A 16,269-nucleotide genomic window follows, 5' to 3' on the forward strand; every position below is an offset into this window, starting at 1 on the left:
CTTCGATCAGTGACCAAAGTGAAAACGGCCCTGGGGGGTGGGGGGGGGAAGCGACTTACGACCGCTTTCCACACTTTGAACCGCCGTGGCATTCCCCATAGAGGGGATCATGGCTCGTAGTTATGACGGTCGCGGCATCCCCCGGGGGAAGGAGGGGGTGTTCCCGCGATTTCCTTTTCCGACCGTCTTGACGAGCACGGGGGTGGGTGGGGGGGAGAAGACAGATTCACTGAACGACCGTGCTCATTTAACAACCGCCGGGATTCCCTTAAGCAAGGTGGCCAGAAACCGGGGCAAAGCTCCTTTTAACAGCCGTCTCGCTTAGCAGCGGTGGTTTTGGGGCTCGGTTTGCGGCCGTAAGTCGAAGGACGACTTGACGGAGAACTTGGGGTTTGCGGAGGCTTTGGAAGAGCTGGGCCACAGGAGCCTTAAGTGGCACTCTGCACATGCCCAGTGACCATTTGCTCCTGCGTGAAAGTTGTTGGCACGGCTAAATTTAAGACAGGCGTCACAAGTTTGGTGAACTTCAGAATGGACAATGCCGACAGGATTATGGCCCTGCCTTTCTCAGCCTCAGCAACGTTAAAATGTTTCTCCCCCCCCCCCCACTCCCAGAATAATGTTCTCGACTTACAACTGTTTGCTTAATGACCACTCAAAGTTACGACGGCGCTGAAAAAGGAGACTTACGACCCTTGTTCACACAAGGGATCAAAATTCAGACGCTTGGCAACTGACTCACTTTTATGACTGTTGCAGCTGTCCTGGGAGGGGGGGGCGGCTGTCCCGTGATCCCTTTTTTGCGACCTTCCGCCAAGCCAGTGGGGGATTCATTTAACCACCGTGTTACTGATTTCACGGCCGCAGCGATTGGCTGAAAACAGTTGTGGCCAAGAAAAAGGCCCGTCGAATGGGACGGAGCTCGCCGCCGCAAACGTCTCGCTTAGTGACCTGCATTTTGTTGCTCCGTCGTCGTTGGTCGTACCTGTCTTCATTCAGGCGCCAAAACTTTTTGGCAACTTAACCCTTCGCGTCGTCATTTGTACGCTTCCAACTCGCGATATGCTCCGTAAAAATTTCCTCGCTCGTTCGTGGGAGATTTTTATTTTTATTTTTTCGTTTTAAGAGAAATTCCGTTTGAGAGAAATTGAGCAGAATTTGCACACACGACCCTCCCAAAAAACTCTTTGCTTTCTCTCTCTCTCTCTCTCTCTCTCTCTCTCTCTCTCCCTCCCTCCCTCCCTCCCTCCCTCCCTCCCTCTCTCTCTCTCTCTCTCTCTCTCTCTCGGATCTGGAGATTCGGAGTCGGGAAAACTTTTTTATCATAGTGGCGCAAGAAACGGCGGTGTTTTCATCCGCTCCTCCGCTGGTGGATTTTCTCCTTGACGGTTTGAAGTTGTTTGATATATTTATTTTTTGTAGCCTCGCTTTGCGGGGTTTCTCTAAAATTATAAGTTGGTTTTGGGGTTCCTGCTCCTACATTTAAAAAAAAAAATGCTTTAAGAGCTGGCGAGTCGGTCTTTAGTTGTCATCCGAGTTGAAGAATTTGGTGGTTTGGTTTTTAAATCCCCTGCGCGTATAAAATTCGATAAAAGGGAATCAAAATGCCCACTTTCAAAAGAGGGTAGGGTTTTTTTTTTAGCTCTGCGTTAGGAAAGCAGTTAATAAGGTCTTCCTAAGCTTCTAGTCCACTGATTTTTCAACTTCTGGAACTTTTAAGATGGGTGGACTCCAACTCCCAGAATTCCCCAGCCAGCTATGCTGGCTGGGGAATTCTGGGAGTTGGAGTCCACCCACCTTAAAGTTGTTGAAGTTGAAATCTATCGCTCTTTTGCATCAGACTGGCGGGGCTCCCCACTCCTCCCTCCTCTCCCCGTGTGTGTGTGTTTGTGTGTGTGTTTGTTATACACACACACACACCCCAAAAGTGTTGGCTTTGAAAGCTTTTTTTAATATCCAATTCACCCGTGGAACTGCCTGCCTCCAGAAACTCTGAATGCTCCAAGACTGGAAGTTTTTAAGAAGAGACTGGACATCCATTTTTGTCTGGAATGGCCTAGCGTGGGCAGGAGGGGGGGTTGGACTAGATGACCTCCAAGGCCCCTTCCAACTCGGTTATCCCTGTACCCGGCTGCCGGCATGCTCCGAATGGGGCTCTCTCGTGTTGTTTGAAATGAACCCACAAACACAATCCCTCCCCATTCAAAACATGCCCCTGTGATAAGCAGCCTAAACATCTTCCCAGGCGTTGCTCGAAGAAGTAAGCCTGACTATATCGGCCTCTTCTCCACCCACAAGTCAGTTTCCTTCGTGTAAAATTTGAGCTGGCTTTCTTTTTTTTTTTAATTAAAAAAAAAAACCTTGAGTGTCTTTCTAAGAATTGCTCTCCTCGAGTTACGACCGCGAGGGAGCCCCCAAATTTGTCTTGCTAAGCGAAACCTGCGTTTATCCCCTTTTACGCCTTTTCTCGCCGCCGTCGCTAAGCGAATCCTCGCCGCCGTGACGTCAGGCCCGCGGCCGTTGACGCGAATCCGGCTTCCCCATCGGCTTCTTCCGAAGGTCGCAAAAGGGGAATCATGTGACCCACCCACCCCCACCCCGGGGTCGCTGTGACCGTCATAAATGCGAGCCAGTTGCCAAGCGCCTGAATTTTGAACCCTGGTGATGCTGGAAAGTTTGTGAGTGGGGGAAAAATACCGGTCGTGAGTCTCTTTTTCCCCCAGTGCCGTCGTAACTCTGGACAGAACCGTTGTAAGTCGGGGACCACCTGTAGAAGCCAAACAGGCCTTTTTGCTTTACATTTTTGGCGTTCGGATTCGGCTGGAGATTTTGACCAGCCGTTTAGAAGAAGTAGCCAGGGGCCTGGTCCCGAGAGCATCCGAGATCCCCTTCCCTTGGCCTTTGGGATCCCTTTTCCTTTCCGGGTAGATCCCCCATCCCCAACTGCCCCCTTCTTCGAAACCTTCCCTTGAAATCCAGAGCTCCAGCAAGGAGGAGGAAGAGGAGGAGGAGGAAGGCCGCTGATTCGCACTCAAGAAGTTTCCTGTCTTTGCAAGCCCAGCTCTTTTATGAGGAGGGGGCTCCCCCCGCCCTATCTCCTTCTCCCCCAATCCCCGGTTTCTAAAAAATCTAAATATCCAGCGTTTTTCTTTTTTTTTTTTCCTGGCGACATATTTGGGGGGAGGGGGTGTATCACGAACCCCTTGAAAGCCAAGGGAGCCGCATTTTGGGGAAGGGGCTTCGTCTTTGGCTGCAGAGCAGGCAGGTTCTCCCTACCTTTCTCCCCCCCCCTTTCTCCACCTTTGCTCCCCCCCCCTCCCCGGCCTTAAGGAGCCGTCGCCGGCATTGTGTTCGAATCGCGCAAGGGTGGTGACTGTGGGTCGTGATGAGAGAGGGAGGGAGAGAGAGAGAAAGAGAGAGAGAGAGAGAGAGAGAGAGAGACAGACCGTCCAGAAGGACAAACCAGGGATCTGGACTGGATCCAGTGGGCTGATTGATTTAATCTGCTGGCATTTCCCTCCTCCTCTCTTTCTCTCTCTCTCTCTCTCTCTGTCCCCCCTCCTCTCTCTTTCTTTCTCTCTCTCTCTCGCTCTCTCTCTCTGTAGACCCCCTGCCCGCCCTCGGTAACCTGCTGGCTCTCAGTTCCCGCTTTCCTTTTTAGGAAATTGTCCTTTTTATAGCATTGTATGGAAACGGCTGTGCGCCTTGGGAGACAGCCATTTTGTGCGTTGTGTCTCGAAATGCATCTTTTTTTCCCGGCACACACGCGGCTTTTCCGCTTTTAGCCACGCGCTGAGAAGTTGGAGAGAGAGAGAGAGAGAGAGAGAGAGAGAGAGAGAGAGAGATGCAAAAGGGCAGGGGACTAGAGGAGACAGAGGGGGGGGGGAAGATCCGGGAGGGCAAGTGCTATAGGGGGAGGAGGGGAGAGGGGAGAGAGAGAGTGGAAAGGAGAGAGAAAGAAAAGGAGAAATAAAGGGAGAGGGAGAGAGAAAGGGAGAGAGAAAGGGAGAGACAGAGAGATAAAGGGAGTGAGAGAGAGAAAGGCAGAGAGGGGGAGAGAAAGGGAGAGACAGGAGTGGGAGAGAGAAAGGGAAAGGGAGTGAGAGAAAGGGAGAGGTAGAGAAAGAGAGAAGGAGAGACAGACAGAGAGGGGGGAGTGAGAGAGAAAGGCAGAGGGAGAGAAAGGGAGAGACAGAGAGGAGTGAGAGAGAAAGGGGGGAGAGAAAGGCAGAGATAGAAAGGGAGTGAGAGAGAAAAGGAGAGACAGACAGAGAGAGAGAGAGAAAGGGAGACAGAGAGAAAGGGAGAGACAGAGAGAAAGGGTGTGAGAGAGAAAGGCAGAGAAGGGGAGTGAGAGAGAAAGGGAGTGGGAGAGAGAGGAGTGGGAGAGAGAAAGGCAGAGAAAGGGAGTGAGAGTAAGGGAGTGTGAAAGAGAAAGGGAGAGGTAGAGAGAGAGAAAAGGAGAGACAGACAGACAGAGGGGGGGTGAGAGAGAAAGGCAAAGAGAGAGAAAGGGAGGGACAGAGAGAGGAGTGAGAGAGAGAAAGGGAGAGAAGAGGAGTGAGAGAAACGAAGAGAGAGAAAGGGGGAGAGAAAGACAGAGAAAGGGAGTGAGAGAGAAAAGGAGAGACAGACACACACAGAGAGAAAGGGAGTGTGAGAGAGAGGAGTGGGAGAGAGAAAGGCAGAGAAAGGGAGTGAGAGAGAAAGGGAGTGTGAGAGAGAAAGGGAGAGGTAGAGAGAGAGAAAAGGACAGACAGACAGAGGGGGGAGTGAGAGAGAAAGGCAAAGAGAGAGAAAGGGAGAGACAGAGAGAGGAGTGAGAGAGAGAAAGGGAGAGAAGAGGAGTGAGAGAGAAAGGAAGAGAGAGAAAGAGGGAGAGAAAGACAGAAAGAGAAAGGGAGTGAGAGAGAAAAGGAGAGACAGACACACCGAGAGAGAAAGGGAGTCAGAGAGAAAGGGAGAGGTAGAGAGAGAGAAAAGGAGACAGAGAGAAAGGGAGTCAGAGAGAGAAAGGCAGAACGAGAGGGAGAGAAAGGGTGAGACAGAGGGAGGAGTGGGAGAGAGGAAGGGAGAGAAAAGGAGTGAGAGAGGAAGGGAGAAAGGGGGAGAGAGAGAGAGAGAAAGAGAAGGAGAGAAATGGAGGGAGAAAGAGGCAGCCCCCTCCCAAAAAAAACCTCCAAAGGGAGGGTCTGCAGGATGAGTGGGAAAAGAGGGTGGGGGGGGGAATTAAATGGGGATTCTCCGTCCTCCAAATCCTGATTGTCCCAAAGATGCTTTTTTCGTTTCAAGAGCCAACTGGGCTTCCTGCTTTTTTCTCTCTCTCTGAAGACGTTTCGCTTCTCCTCCAGGAAGCTTCTTCACCTCTGACCCCACAACCAGCCGGCCGCTTTGTCCAGCTTCTCCCCCCAAAAAAGAAACGCCCCTGGGGGAGGAACCCCATTTTCCTTTAAAAAAAAAAAGCAAGCCAAAGAGGATGTTTTCAATCCTTGGGTTCAAACCAGGCTCTGGCTCCGGAAAAAGCCTTTCTCCCTCTTGGCTTTTGCTGCCGTTGTTCCGCCAAGCCTCATCGGGACGATTCCCGGGATAGGCGGAGAGGGATCCGAATGGATCCCCGAGATTTGGTTTTCCCATCACGGGCCAATTCTCCTTCCTTTGCCCCCCCTGTTCTTAGAAAAACACATGGCGGTTTCTTTTTTTTAAAAAAAAACATTTCTTAATAAGTTTTTGTTTTTATTCTCTTATATATAGTTACAAGTATACATTCACATAGTTATTGTTCTCGTGTTTTATCTTGATCACTTTTGCATATTTATTTTCCATAAATATACCATCCCATAGACCTATTTTGGATTGTCACCGGGGAAGGGAGAAAGCCAGGTGGCCCCTCTCTTTTTATTTCTATCCTTCCTCTCCTTTCCACTTTCTTCCTTCTCTCCCCTCCACCTCTCTTCCTCTTCCCCCTCCTTCTCTTTCTACCCCTTCCCTCCTTCCTCTCCTTTCCACTTTCTTCCTTCTCTCCCCTCCACCTCTCTTTCTCTTCCCCCTCTTTCTCTTTCTACCCCTTCCCTCCTTCCTCTCCTTTCCCCTTTCTTCCTTCTCTCCCCTCCACCTCTCTTCCTCTTCCCCCTCCTTCTCTTTCTACCCCTTCCCTCCTTCCTCTCCTTTCCACTTTCTTCCTTCTCCCCTCCACTTCTCTTCCTCCTCGTTCTCATTCTACCCCTTCCCTCCTTCCTCTCCTTTCCTCTTTCTTCCTTCTCTCCCCTCCACCTCTCTTCCCCCTCCTTCTCTTTCTACCCCTTCCCTCCTTCCTCTCCTTTCCTCTTTCTTCCTTCTCTCCCCTCCACCTCTCTTCCTCTTCCTCCTCCTTCTCTTTCTACCCCTTCCCTCCTTCCTCTCCTTTCCACTTTCTTCCTTCTCTCCCCTCCACTTCTCTTCCTCCTCCTTCTCCTTCTACCCCTTCCCTCCTTCCTCTCCTTTCCTCTTTCTTCCTTCTCTCCCATTTCCTCTCCTCCTCTCTTCCTTTTCTTTTCTGTTATTGTGGTTATCTCTTTTCAACTCTGAACTGGTGGACGCACCAGTTGAGTGGACGCAAACAGGGGAGGGAGGGGGGGATAGAAGGCTATTGCTGTTTTTTTCAGGAACGTAGCTACTCCTCGGCATACAGCGACAGTTGAACTCAACATTTCTGTTGTTAAGTGAGACATGGAGTGAGCTTTGCCCGATTTTACAACCAGCCTTAAACCACATTTGTTAAGTGAAAATCATTGCCGTCAATAAGTTACTTGTTCCCCCCCCTCCGCACCGCTCGTTAACTGCCCCGCTGATTTAGACAGTTCTCTATTTAAGTCGATGTCTCCAATCGAGAAAGATCCTTGAAGAATCAACTTGAAATTAAGAAACCTTTTTATCCTTTGGGGGTTAAATATTCCCGATTTTGGTTTCTGTTGAGAAGAGAACCGATTATGGATACTGTCCATGTACTGTAGGAAGAACAAGGGAGCAGGACCAATCGGTGGACCGTTTCCAAGGCTGAGTTAGCTTGGATGCTAGGACAGTAGATATTGGCCACTATGGTCAACCACCGAGGGATGGGCGGCTTTGAATGGTAGACGATAAAAATTTGGGGTTGAACTTAGGGGTCCTTGGTGTTTCCTTAGCTGGCTCTTCTTCTTGAGATGTTTGATTACCCATCTCGAACATGTCATTAGATGATGGTTTCTCATTCTTTGCTTTCTCCACTCCCCCCTGGCAGAATGGACCGCATGAGCGAGGATACTCTGCGCCTGAACCGCTTGAAGCGGACTCTGGACCAAGCCGAGGAGCGGGACGATGTCTTGGCCAAGCGGCTGAAGATGGAGGGCCACGAGGCCATGGAGCGCCTCAAGATGCTGGCGCTGCTCAAGAGGAAAGACCTGGCGGGCATCGAGGTGCCCCACGAGCTGCCCGTCAAGCAGGACGGACTGAAAGGCTATGAGGAAAAGCTGAACGGAAACCTGAGGCCCCACGCCGACGGGCGCTCCTCCGGGAGATCCGGCAAGGAGAACATCAACGATGAACCAGTGGACATGAGTGCGAGGAGAAGGTAGGGATCCTCTCGCTTCTCTTTCTCATCCCCCCCGTTGCTGGCCTGGAGGTGCGTGCGCCTATTAATTTAGATCGGTTGGGAAGACTTTTGATGGCCAACCTTGAGTGTCGTCAAATTCATGAGAAGATCGGTTTGGGCCACCATGGCGTTCTCCTCCATTTTTATTTTGATAGATGTTACTGTCAAAATATTTGATAGGAAATACCTATCAAAATGATAGGGACACAGTGGCCAAGGTGCTTGTCAATCAGAAAGGTTAGCAGTTCGAATCCCGAGCGCCGCATAACGGAGGGAGCTCCCGTCACTTGTCCCAGCTTCTGCCAACCTAGCAGTTCGAAAGCAGGTAAAAAATGCAAGTAGAAAAATAGGCGCCACCTTTGGTGGGAAGGGAACAGCCTTCCGTGCGCCTTCGGCGTTGAGTCACGACGGCCACATGACCACGGAGACGTTGGCTGTGGAATTCTGGGAGTTGAAGTCCACATATCTTCCAAGTTGTTAAGTTTGGGAAACACTGATTTGAAGAGGGGAAAACAACTCTCATTTATTAGATCTTGGCGGTATTACATGGGGAAGTAAAGCGGGGGAACAGAACAGTGGTGAAATTCAATTTTTTTTTACTACCGGTTCTGTCGGTGTGGCAGGGGAAGGATACTGCAAAATCCCCATTCCCTCCCGACTCCAGGGGGAAGGATACTGCAAAATCCCCATTCCCTCCCGACTCCAGGGGAAGGATACTGCAAAATCCCCATTCCCTCCCGACTCCAGGGGGAAGGATACTGCAAAATCCCCATTCCCTCCCGACTCCAGGGGGAAGGATACTGCAAAATCCCCATTCCCTCCCGGCTCCAGGGGGAAGGATACTGCAAAATCCCCATTCCCTCCCGGCTCCAGGGGGAAGGATACTGCAAAATCCCCATTCCCTCCCGACTCCAGGGGGAAGGATATTGCAAAATCCCCATTCCCTCCCGACTCCAGGGGGAAGGATACTGCAAAATCCCCATTCCCTCCTGATCAGCTGGGACTCGGACGGCAGAGAATAAATGGGGGTGGGGCCAGCTAGAGGTTGTATTTGCCGTTTCTCCGAACTACTCAAAATTCCCGGTTCTCCAGGACCTGTTGAATTTCACCCCTAGAACAAAACCTTCGTGGGTTGCCTATGGTTTAATTCTCGTAAACCAGGGTTAGCGTACAGCCAGCTTACAGTTCGAAAGCATTGTGGCACCCTAAAAAAAAAGTCCCTTATTCCCACTTATTCTTAATCACGACCGTCTCCCACGAAATGATGGCACATCTGAAACAAGAGACGATGGCCTTTCCTGACCTCCCTTAATAGAATTATGTTAATGTGTTAAAAATTAATTAAATTGGCTTTAATAAGCGAGGCGAGTGGAAGCGGAGAAGAGCTGAAATGCCTCCCCCCTCATTAAAACGGGCAAGGGGGGGGGTTTTCAAGGAAGCAAAATTGTCCTTCCTGATCCACGTTCCCTGCAAATTTTCACCTCCTTTCAGAAAATAACCCGAAACCCGTAGCCAACGTTTTGCCCCCTAAGACGACGGCATCGTCCGTCGTCTGCAAAGATGATTTTATGCCGCGAGATCGCGCCTTCGTTCTCCAAGCATCTGTTCCCGAGCGCGATATCACCGTCGCTATGTTGGAAGGGTTCCAACTCCTCCAGCTTCTAATCTTCTCCCAAACGCTGGTCCCAAAAGAGAGGAGGAGGAGGAGGAGAGAAGGGTCAGGGGTCCGTAACACTTACTACTTTAAGCCTCGGGGGGGTGTAGAGAACTCGTGCTACGAGACCACAATGCAAGGGGGCGGCCTAGGCGTCCATCAGGCCAAGGTTTAGCAGAGTCCCGGCCGTCAGCTGCGAATCCCTGACTCACGCGCGCATTCGGGTGGCAAAGAAGGGACAAGTTGTCAGCCGTAGGCGGGCGAGGAGCGTCACCACCTCGGATCTCGCTCGGTTTGCTGGGGACGATCCAGGCTCGTCTGCTCGCCATCTGCCCCACCGCCTCCGCTGGTTGGTCATCCTCTCTCTTGTCTTTCCTTCACCTTGAACTAGAAGGCGCCTCCGGCTCAGCTGCGCCTCCGTGAGACCTATAAGCTTTTTGTCAAGGAGGCAGATAGGGTCCCGTCGGGTGAGGAGGGGGCAGAGTGAGAAGGGGCGGGGTCAAGCTTTGTGGGATGAGACGTCACCAAAATTAAGGAATCAAGTTGGACTTCATGAAGGGAGCCGCGTAGATTTTTTTCACCTCGCATTCTCAGCCTTCCCAAGTAGTAAAAGGTAAAACGGTTCTTTTACTCCGTTAGTTGTTGCTGATTCTGAAGTGGGGAGGGGGTTTAAAGGCCACCGAGCCAGCGCTGTCCGAAGAGATTTCCGCAGTCTTGTAGCCAGCCCGAATTCACGCACCGCTGTTCACTTCCCACCAGAGTGGTACCTATTTATCTACTCGCATCTTCATGCTTTCGAACCGCTAGGTCGGCCGGAACTAGGGCAAGAACGGGAGCTCATGCTGTTGGGTGGCGCTCGGGTCCCGATCCCGGGCTCCCGAGTGTCCCGACTCAGGCTTCCTTAAAAAGCAAGAAGCAAGAGTCCCGGCAAAACCCCTTTTATTTACACGTCTGTGAATTCTTTTCATTCACAGTCAGCCAGGCTTAGCAAACAGTCTTTCCGAGGAATGTTTATCCACACGAACCTTATCTCATTTGGCCAGCTGCCAAATCCCTACTTTCCAAGGCAAAACTGGGCACAGAGTCTCTTATAGATACAAACAGAACTTTCCCCTCTTGAAACGAATTGTGTCCTGTGGGAGGAGCCAATCACCTCCAAGGTGTGGCTTTACTCCTACGTCAATCCTGCTTTCTGAATTGTCTTGTCTTCTGGCAGCTCCGCGCGTACGCACCCACTGGGAACAGGCTCCAGCTGTTCCTCCGCCTCACTGCTGTCCAGCTCCCTCTCTGTCTCCGACGCAGAGCCCTCTCGCCTGAGCTTCCCTCAGCCCCCGGGACTGACCCTTGTTCCTCTCCAACTTTCTCATTGTCCGACTCTGCTGCCAGCTCCGTGGCCGCTGGGCGTACCACAACACCAGAGTCTTAAACGCAGAGTCCCCAACTAGGGAAGAATCTCATTCTGCTGCATTGTAGGCCTACTACATCAAGAGAACCTTGCAAGTCTTGGGAGTGCAATTCTCCCACCCTCTCCTTTGCAGCTTCAGAAGCTTGGGGAGGTCCCTTCTTTTTCTCCACTCCTTATGCAGCTCTGGGCTCTGCCTTCCCTTATCTGATCGTTCCTGGCCAGCATTTCTCTGCCCTTGTCTCTCAAGTTCTTTCTCGCATGCCACGAAGGACAGAAGAAGATCCTGGTTATGGAGGAGAAGCTGTCTTCTCTGGATCCAACCAAACCTCCTGGGGCAACCAGAATTCCTTCAGGAGAAGACCTCTCCACCTCTGAAGTTCAGTCTTGCCACCCCCTTCTTCCCAACTCTTCTTGAGATAGGCCGGGCCTTTTACCGACCGTCCCCGATGACCGTCTCATTCCCCTCTCAGGAATAGAAGAACCCTCTACGGCGGAGGGAGTTGTGAGAACAGGGCCCTTTCCAGCCCCCTTGGCGCCCGTCTTTGTGGATTGGGGGGGTCCCTTGGCCCACAAAACCCCTGCCTGTGACCCTCCCCTCTGTGTGATGTCACAATGCAACCAGTGGTGCTTGGTTACCACCGGGTGGCATCCTCCGTCTCCAAGCGACAGGAAAGGGGCCGTCCGCCTCTGTGGTCCATTGATTTCCTTCCCGGTCTACAATTCGGCTTAGCCTCTTGCGGGTGCTTCCTCTGGCCGAAAATGGCCATGGAATTCAGGTATCGCTCGGCGTTCTGATGCCAGGGCTTCTCGCGTGGGCATTCGGCCGAGAATTCTGCCCTTAGCCCACCCGCCAGTCCCTGAGCAAGAACTGACTTTCCATCTTATCCTTGTCTACTGTGGCCTCAGAACAGAGCCGGAAGGGACCTTGGAGGTCTTCTAGTCCAGCCCCCTGCTCAAGCAGGAAGCCCTCTACCATTCCAGACAAATGGATGTCCAATCTCCTCCACTGATGGAGAACCCGTAATATCTGGTGGCAAGTCGTCCCACCGGTTAATTGTCCTCACTGTTAGGAAGTTTCTCTTTAACTCCAAGTTGCTTCTCTCCTTGATTCGTTTCCGTCCGTTGCTTCTTGTCCTACCCTCAGGTGCTTTGGAGAATAGTTTGGCCCCCTTCTTCTTCGGGGCAGCCCCTCAAACGCTGTTATCATGTCCCCCTCTAATTCTTCTTTTCCCTCGACCAGCTGATACCCAAATCCTTCCTGTGTTTTGGTCTCCAGGCCTTGGATCCTCTTCTCTGCGCTTTTTCCAAATTCTCAGCCTCTTGGAACTTGGCTAGGGGACACCAAAGGGTCTAAGCCCCCCTCCCCAGCCCTGGGGGTGATTTTGCAAAATAAACCCCAGAGAGAAAAGTGGGGGGGAACCCTTCGGTGATTCATCCTCTCCTGGGTGGGTGGGTGGGTGGGTTTGGCTAAGCGCTAAGCGTCTTTTTGCTCACGTGGGTTGATGTAATTGAGTCCCCCCAGCCGGGATCGGAGCACAGACGAGGCGGAAAATGGGAGCGTTTCCCAAGGCTCGATTTGATTGACTCTGAAGGCAGTTTCACGTGCGGCTGCACGAAGCCCACCGGTGGGGGGGTCACAAGGCCACTCTAGGCTGGGAGGGAGGGAGGTGGAGGGGTTTGAATGGGGCCGGACCTTGGAGAAGGGACAGCACTGATGAGGTTACCTAGTTTGGCTCGTGAAAAATGTGGAAGGAATCCATCCAGCTCAGAGAGTGCTAAGGAGCCCACAGTTTCTTCCCCCTCCTCTCTGCAAACCCTTCTCCTCCGACCACTGATGGTGTTACCTGGGTTGGGTCATGAAACATCTGGAAGGAAGCAACTTCTTGAAATTTTCTTCTTCTTCTCTTCTTCTTCTTTCCCTCCTCCTCCTCCTTGTATTATCCTTTCCCTCCTCCTCCTCCTTGTATTTATCTTCTTCTTCTTTCCCTCCTCCTCCTCCTTGTATTTATCATCATCATCTTCTTTTTCTTCTTTCCTCTTCCTCCTCCTCCTCCCTTGTATTTATCTTCATCTTCTTCTCATTCTTCTTCTTCCCCTCCTCCTCCTCCTCCTCCTTGTATTTATCTTCATCTTCTTCTCATTCTTCTTCTTCCCCTCCTCCTCCTCCTCCTCCTTGTATTTATCTTCATCTTCTTCTCATTCTTCTTCTTCCCCTCCTCCTCCTCCTCCTCCTTGTATTTATCTTCATCTTCTTCTCATTCTTCTTCTTCCCCTCCTCCTCCTCCTCCTCCTTGTATTTATCTTCTTCTTCTTTCCCTCCTCCTCCTCCTTGTATTTATCATCATCTTCTTCTTCTTCTTCTTCTTCTTCTTTCCCTCTTCCTCCTCCTCCTCCTTGTATTTATCTTCCTCTTCTTCCCTGAAAACCCATTCCCATTTAGTACTGATGATGTTACCTAGTTGGATAATGAAACATACGGAGGCAAACCACCAATCTCAGGGAGCACCAAGGGCCCCATAATCCTCCTCCTCTTTGCAAACCCCTCTCCTTCTAGCACTGATGCTGTTACCTAGTTGGCTCATGAAACGTCTGCACCTCTACATGGCCATTTGATGTCACGCAATCCACCCCTTTACCTGCTCCAATAACCTTTCTCCTTAGTGGGTCCAACTGTATGTAACAGACAACTTCCTTTGGGTAGCTTCTTGTCCGTCCGTCCGTCCGTCCCCCCCGGTCGTCCTCCCTCCTTCCCTGCCCAAAAAAACAACCCCCAGCCCCCTCAGTCAATCTGTCTTTTCTTCCCCCCTCTCTGAAATCAGCAGCGATCAAGACAGGGGACGGCTCACCCCTTCTCCGGACGTCATCGTCCTCTCCGACAACGAGGCCTCCAGCCTCGCTCCAGTTCCCGCATGGAAGAGCGGCTCAAAGCGGCCAATCTGGAAATGTTCAAGGTACAGGAAGAGGGGACCGAAAAACACCACGAGCGGGGTTGTGCCGGAGCGCACGGAGGGTCACGGTCAGGTTCCCAGAAAAGGGGGAGGGGGGAATTCCAGCTGGGTGTCCTGACCAGCGATCCCTCTCCACCGAGGGCCACCACCACCACCACCACCACCCTCTGGCCCTCCATCCTCACCTCTTGGTCTCCTTTCCCGCAGGGGAAAGGGGTGGAGGAGAGGCAGCAGCTCATCAAACAACTCCGGGACGAGTTGCGGCTCGAGGAAGCCCGGCTGGTGCTGTTGAAGAAGCTACGGCAGAGCCAGCTGCAGAAGGAGAACGTGGTACAGAAGGTGAGGCGGAGCGCGCCGTTTCGAGGAAAAGGGATGTGGGGAAGCCCGGCGGACTTCAACTCCGAGCGTTTCCCCCCCTCCCTCTACTGGCTGGGAATTCTGGGACTTGAAGTCCGCCGGTCTTAAAAGTTTAAAAGAGAGCCCAGGTTTAGCTAAAAGCCGCATGGACACCTAACTCTTTACTTTCTCCCCACTTGCCAGGAAAATTCTCCCCAGCCAGGTGGGTAAGATCACTCATCCCCCTTCCCACCTCCCCCGCGAGGTGATCGAGAAAAAAAATTACCATATTTTTCGGAGTATAAGACGCACCTTTTTCAATCAAAAAAGAGGGTGAAAATCTGGGTGCGTCTTATACACTGAATACAGCATTTTTAGCCTCCCGAAAACCTTTGCAAAAACGGGCCGTTTTTTGCTCTCCCCCCCCCCCCCAGCCCTCAGGAGCACTCTATAACCCTCCTAAAGGCTATGCATGCCCTTTTTGACAAAAACCGGGCCGTTTTTGGGGAGGTCTGCAGTGTGCAAAAAAAAACCCTTTTTTTTAATTTGCCTCTTCGAAATCTTGGTGCGTCTTATACTCCGAAAAGTACGATTCGAAGATTCTCCAAGAACACATTCCCCTTTTCTTTGTTAATCCGTAGACTTCCTCGTTTTTGGTTGCGTTTTTTTCCCCTCACCCTCCCTCTTCCTTTCCGCCAGACTCCGGTTGTCCAGAACGCAGCGTCTATCGTCCAGCCATCTTCTGCCCACGTCGGACAGCAGCTCTGTCCAAACTCCCCTCCCGACCTGGAGCCCAAGGGGTTGAGCCCCAAAACCTCCGAACATTACAGGTAAGGCGCCCCCCCCCCCCTCCGAGACATGAATCCGACGGCTTCCTTTATCCCGGGTTGTCGTGAGTGTGCGGTTGTAAGTGCGTGGCTCATTCATTTCACTGCAGCGGGAAGCAAGCGATGGAAACCCACTGTTTGGGTTATCTTAACCAGGGCAAAAGGTTTTTACTTTAGTTTTTTTGTGTGTGTGTTGAACCCTTCCAACTTTCAGGGCTCAATCACCGACGGTGGGTGATTGTGTGTTGTCTTGTACACACTTTCCTTTATCTTCCACTCCTGTGAAAATCGGTCCGAATCGGCACAAGAGCAATTCCCTGGGAACATAACTCCACCTAGGACCTCACCTGTTGACGGTCACGCAGGCAGAATGTGCCCGCAAAAACCAGAAGCTGGAAGGTAGACTAGGCATGGTTAAGCTAGCCTGAGTCGGAAATTCAGATTTAAACCAGTCTCCGCTGTTGATATGTTTGCAGGGAATCATAATTCTATAGCAATAGCAATAGCAGTTAGACTTATATACCGCTTCATAGGGCTTTCAGCCCTCTCTAAGCGGTTTACAGAGTCAGCATATTGCCCCCAACAACAATCCAGGTCCTCATTTCACCCACCTCGGAAGGATGGAAGGCTGAGTCAACCCTGAGCCGGTGAGATTAGAACCGCCGAACTGCAGATAGCAGTCAGCTGAAGTGGCCTGCAGTGCTGCACCCTAACCTCTGCGCCACCTCGGCTCTTCTTGAAAGACTTGACCTTTCCCTTTCTTCTTGGGACAGGGTCACAGTGTCATCCGATCGGCCACCAACACTGCCCTTCCCCACATGCTTATATCCCAGCGCGTCATTGCCCCCAACCCCACCCAGCTTCAAGGACAGCGCATCCCTCCCAAGCCGGGCCTGATCCGCAGCAGCACGCCGAACATGAGCCCTGCTATCAATTACCAGCCGGTGAGTAACGGGAAAGGTCCTGTTTGGAGAGAAAGGGATGGAAGCACCAGAGGAGAATAGAGGAAGGGATGGAGACACAAAGGAGAAGAGAGAAAGGGATGGAAACAGGAGAAGAGAGAAAGGGATGGAAATAAAGGAGAATAGAAAAAGGGATGGAAGCACAAAGAAGAGAGAAAGGGATGGAAACAGGAGAAGAAAGGGATGGAAATAAAGGAGAATAGAAAAAGAGATGGAAGCACAAAGAAGAGAGAAAGGGATGGAAACAGGAGAACAGAGAGAGGATGGGAACACTCAGGAGAATAGAGAAGGGATGGAAGCACAAGGAAGAGGGGAAGGGATGGAAAAACAATGGAGAAGAGAGAAAGGGATGGAAATAAAGGAGAATAGAAAAAGAGATGGAAGCACAAAGAAGAGAGAGAGGATGGAAAAACAATAGAAAAGAAAGGGATGGAAATAAAGGAGAATAGAGGAAGGGATGAAAGCACAAAGAAGAGGGGAAGGGATGGAAAAACAAAGGAGGGAGAGAGAAAGGGATAGAAATAAAGGAGA

General features: G+C 51.4%; 2 protein-coding genes across 2 annotated transcripts in view; both read left to right on the forward strand.

The window, feature by feature from the left end:
- LOC148048658 (transcriptional repressor p66-beta-like) overlaps window positions 1–16,004 on the forward strand; it is a 30,801-nt gene extending 14,797 nt beyond the window's left edge. Inside the window, 7 exon segments of the mRNA XM_087705054.1 lie at window positions 7,256–7,585; window positions 13,485–13,552; window positions 13,555–13,616; window positions 13,821–13,952; window positions 14,649–14,709; window positions 14,712–14,779; window positions 15,550–16,004. Coding sequence (XP_087561180.1) covers window positions 7,257–7,585; window positions 13,485–13,552; window positions 13,555–13,616; window positions 13,821–13,952; window positions 14,649–14,709; window positions 14,712–14,779; window positions 15,550–15,780 — 951 coding nt within the window. The 5' untranslated portion in view covers window position 7,256 and the 3' untranslated portion in view covers window positions 15,781–16,004.
- Window positions 1–16,269, forward strand: part of LOC148048657 (transcriptional repressor p66-beta) — a 57,585-nt gene that overhangs the window by 14,810 nt on the left and 26,506 nt on the right. The gene's annotated exons all lie outside the window — the stretch shown is intronic.

The sequence above is a fragment of the Thamnophis sirtalis genome, unplaced genomic scaffold, assembly GCF_051295495.1.
Source record: "Thamnophis sirtalis isolate CommonGarterSnake01/CBP01778 unplaced genomic scaffold, rThaSir2_p1.2 scaffold_2, whole genome shotgun sequence".
In the NCBI taxonomy this organism is placed as follows: domain Eukaryota; kingdom Metazoa; phylum Chordata; class Lepidosauria; order Squamata; family Natricidae; genus Thamnophis; species Thamnophis sirtalis.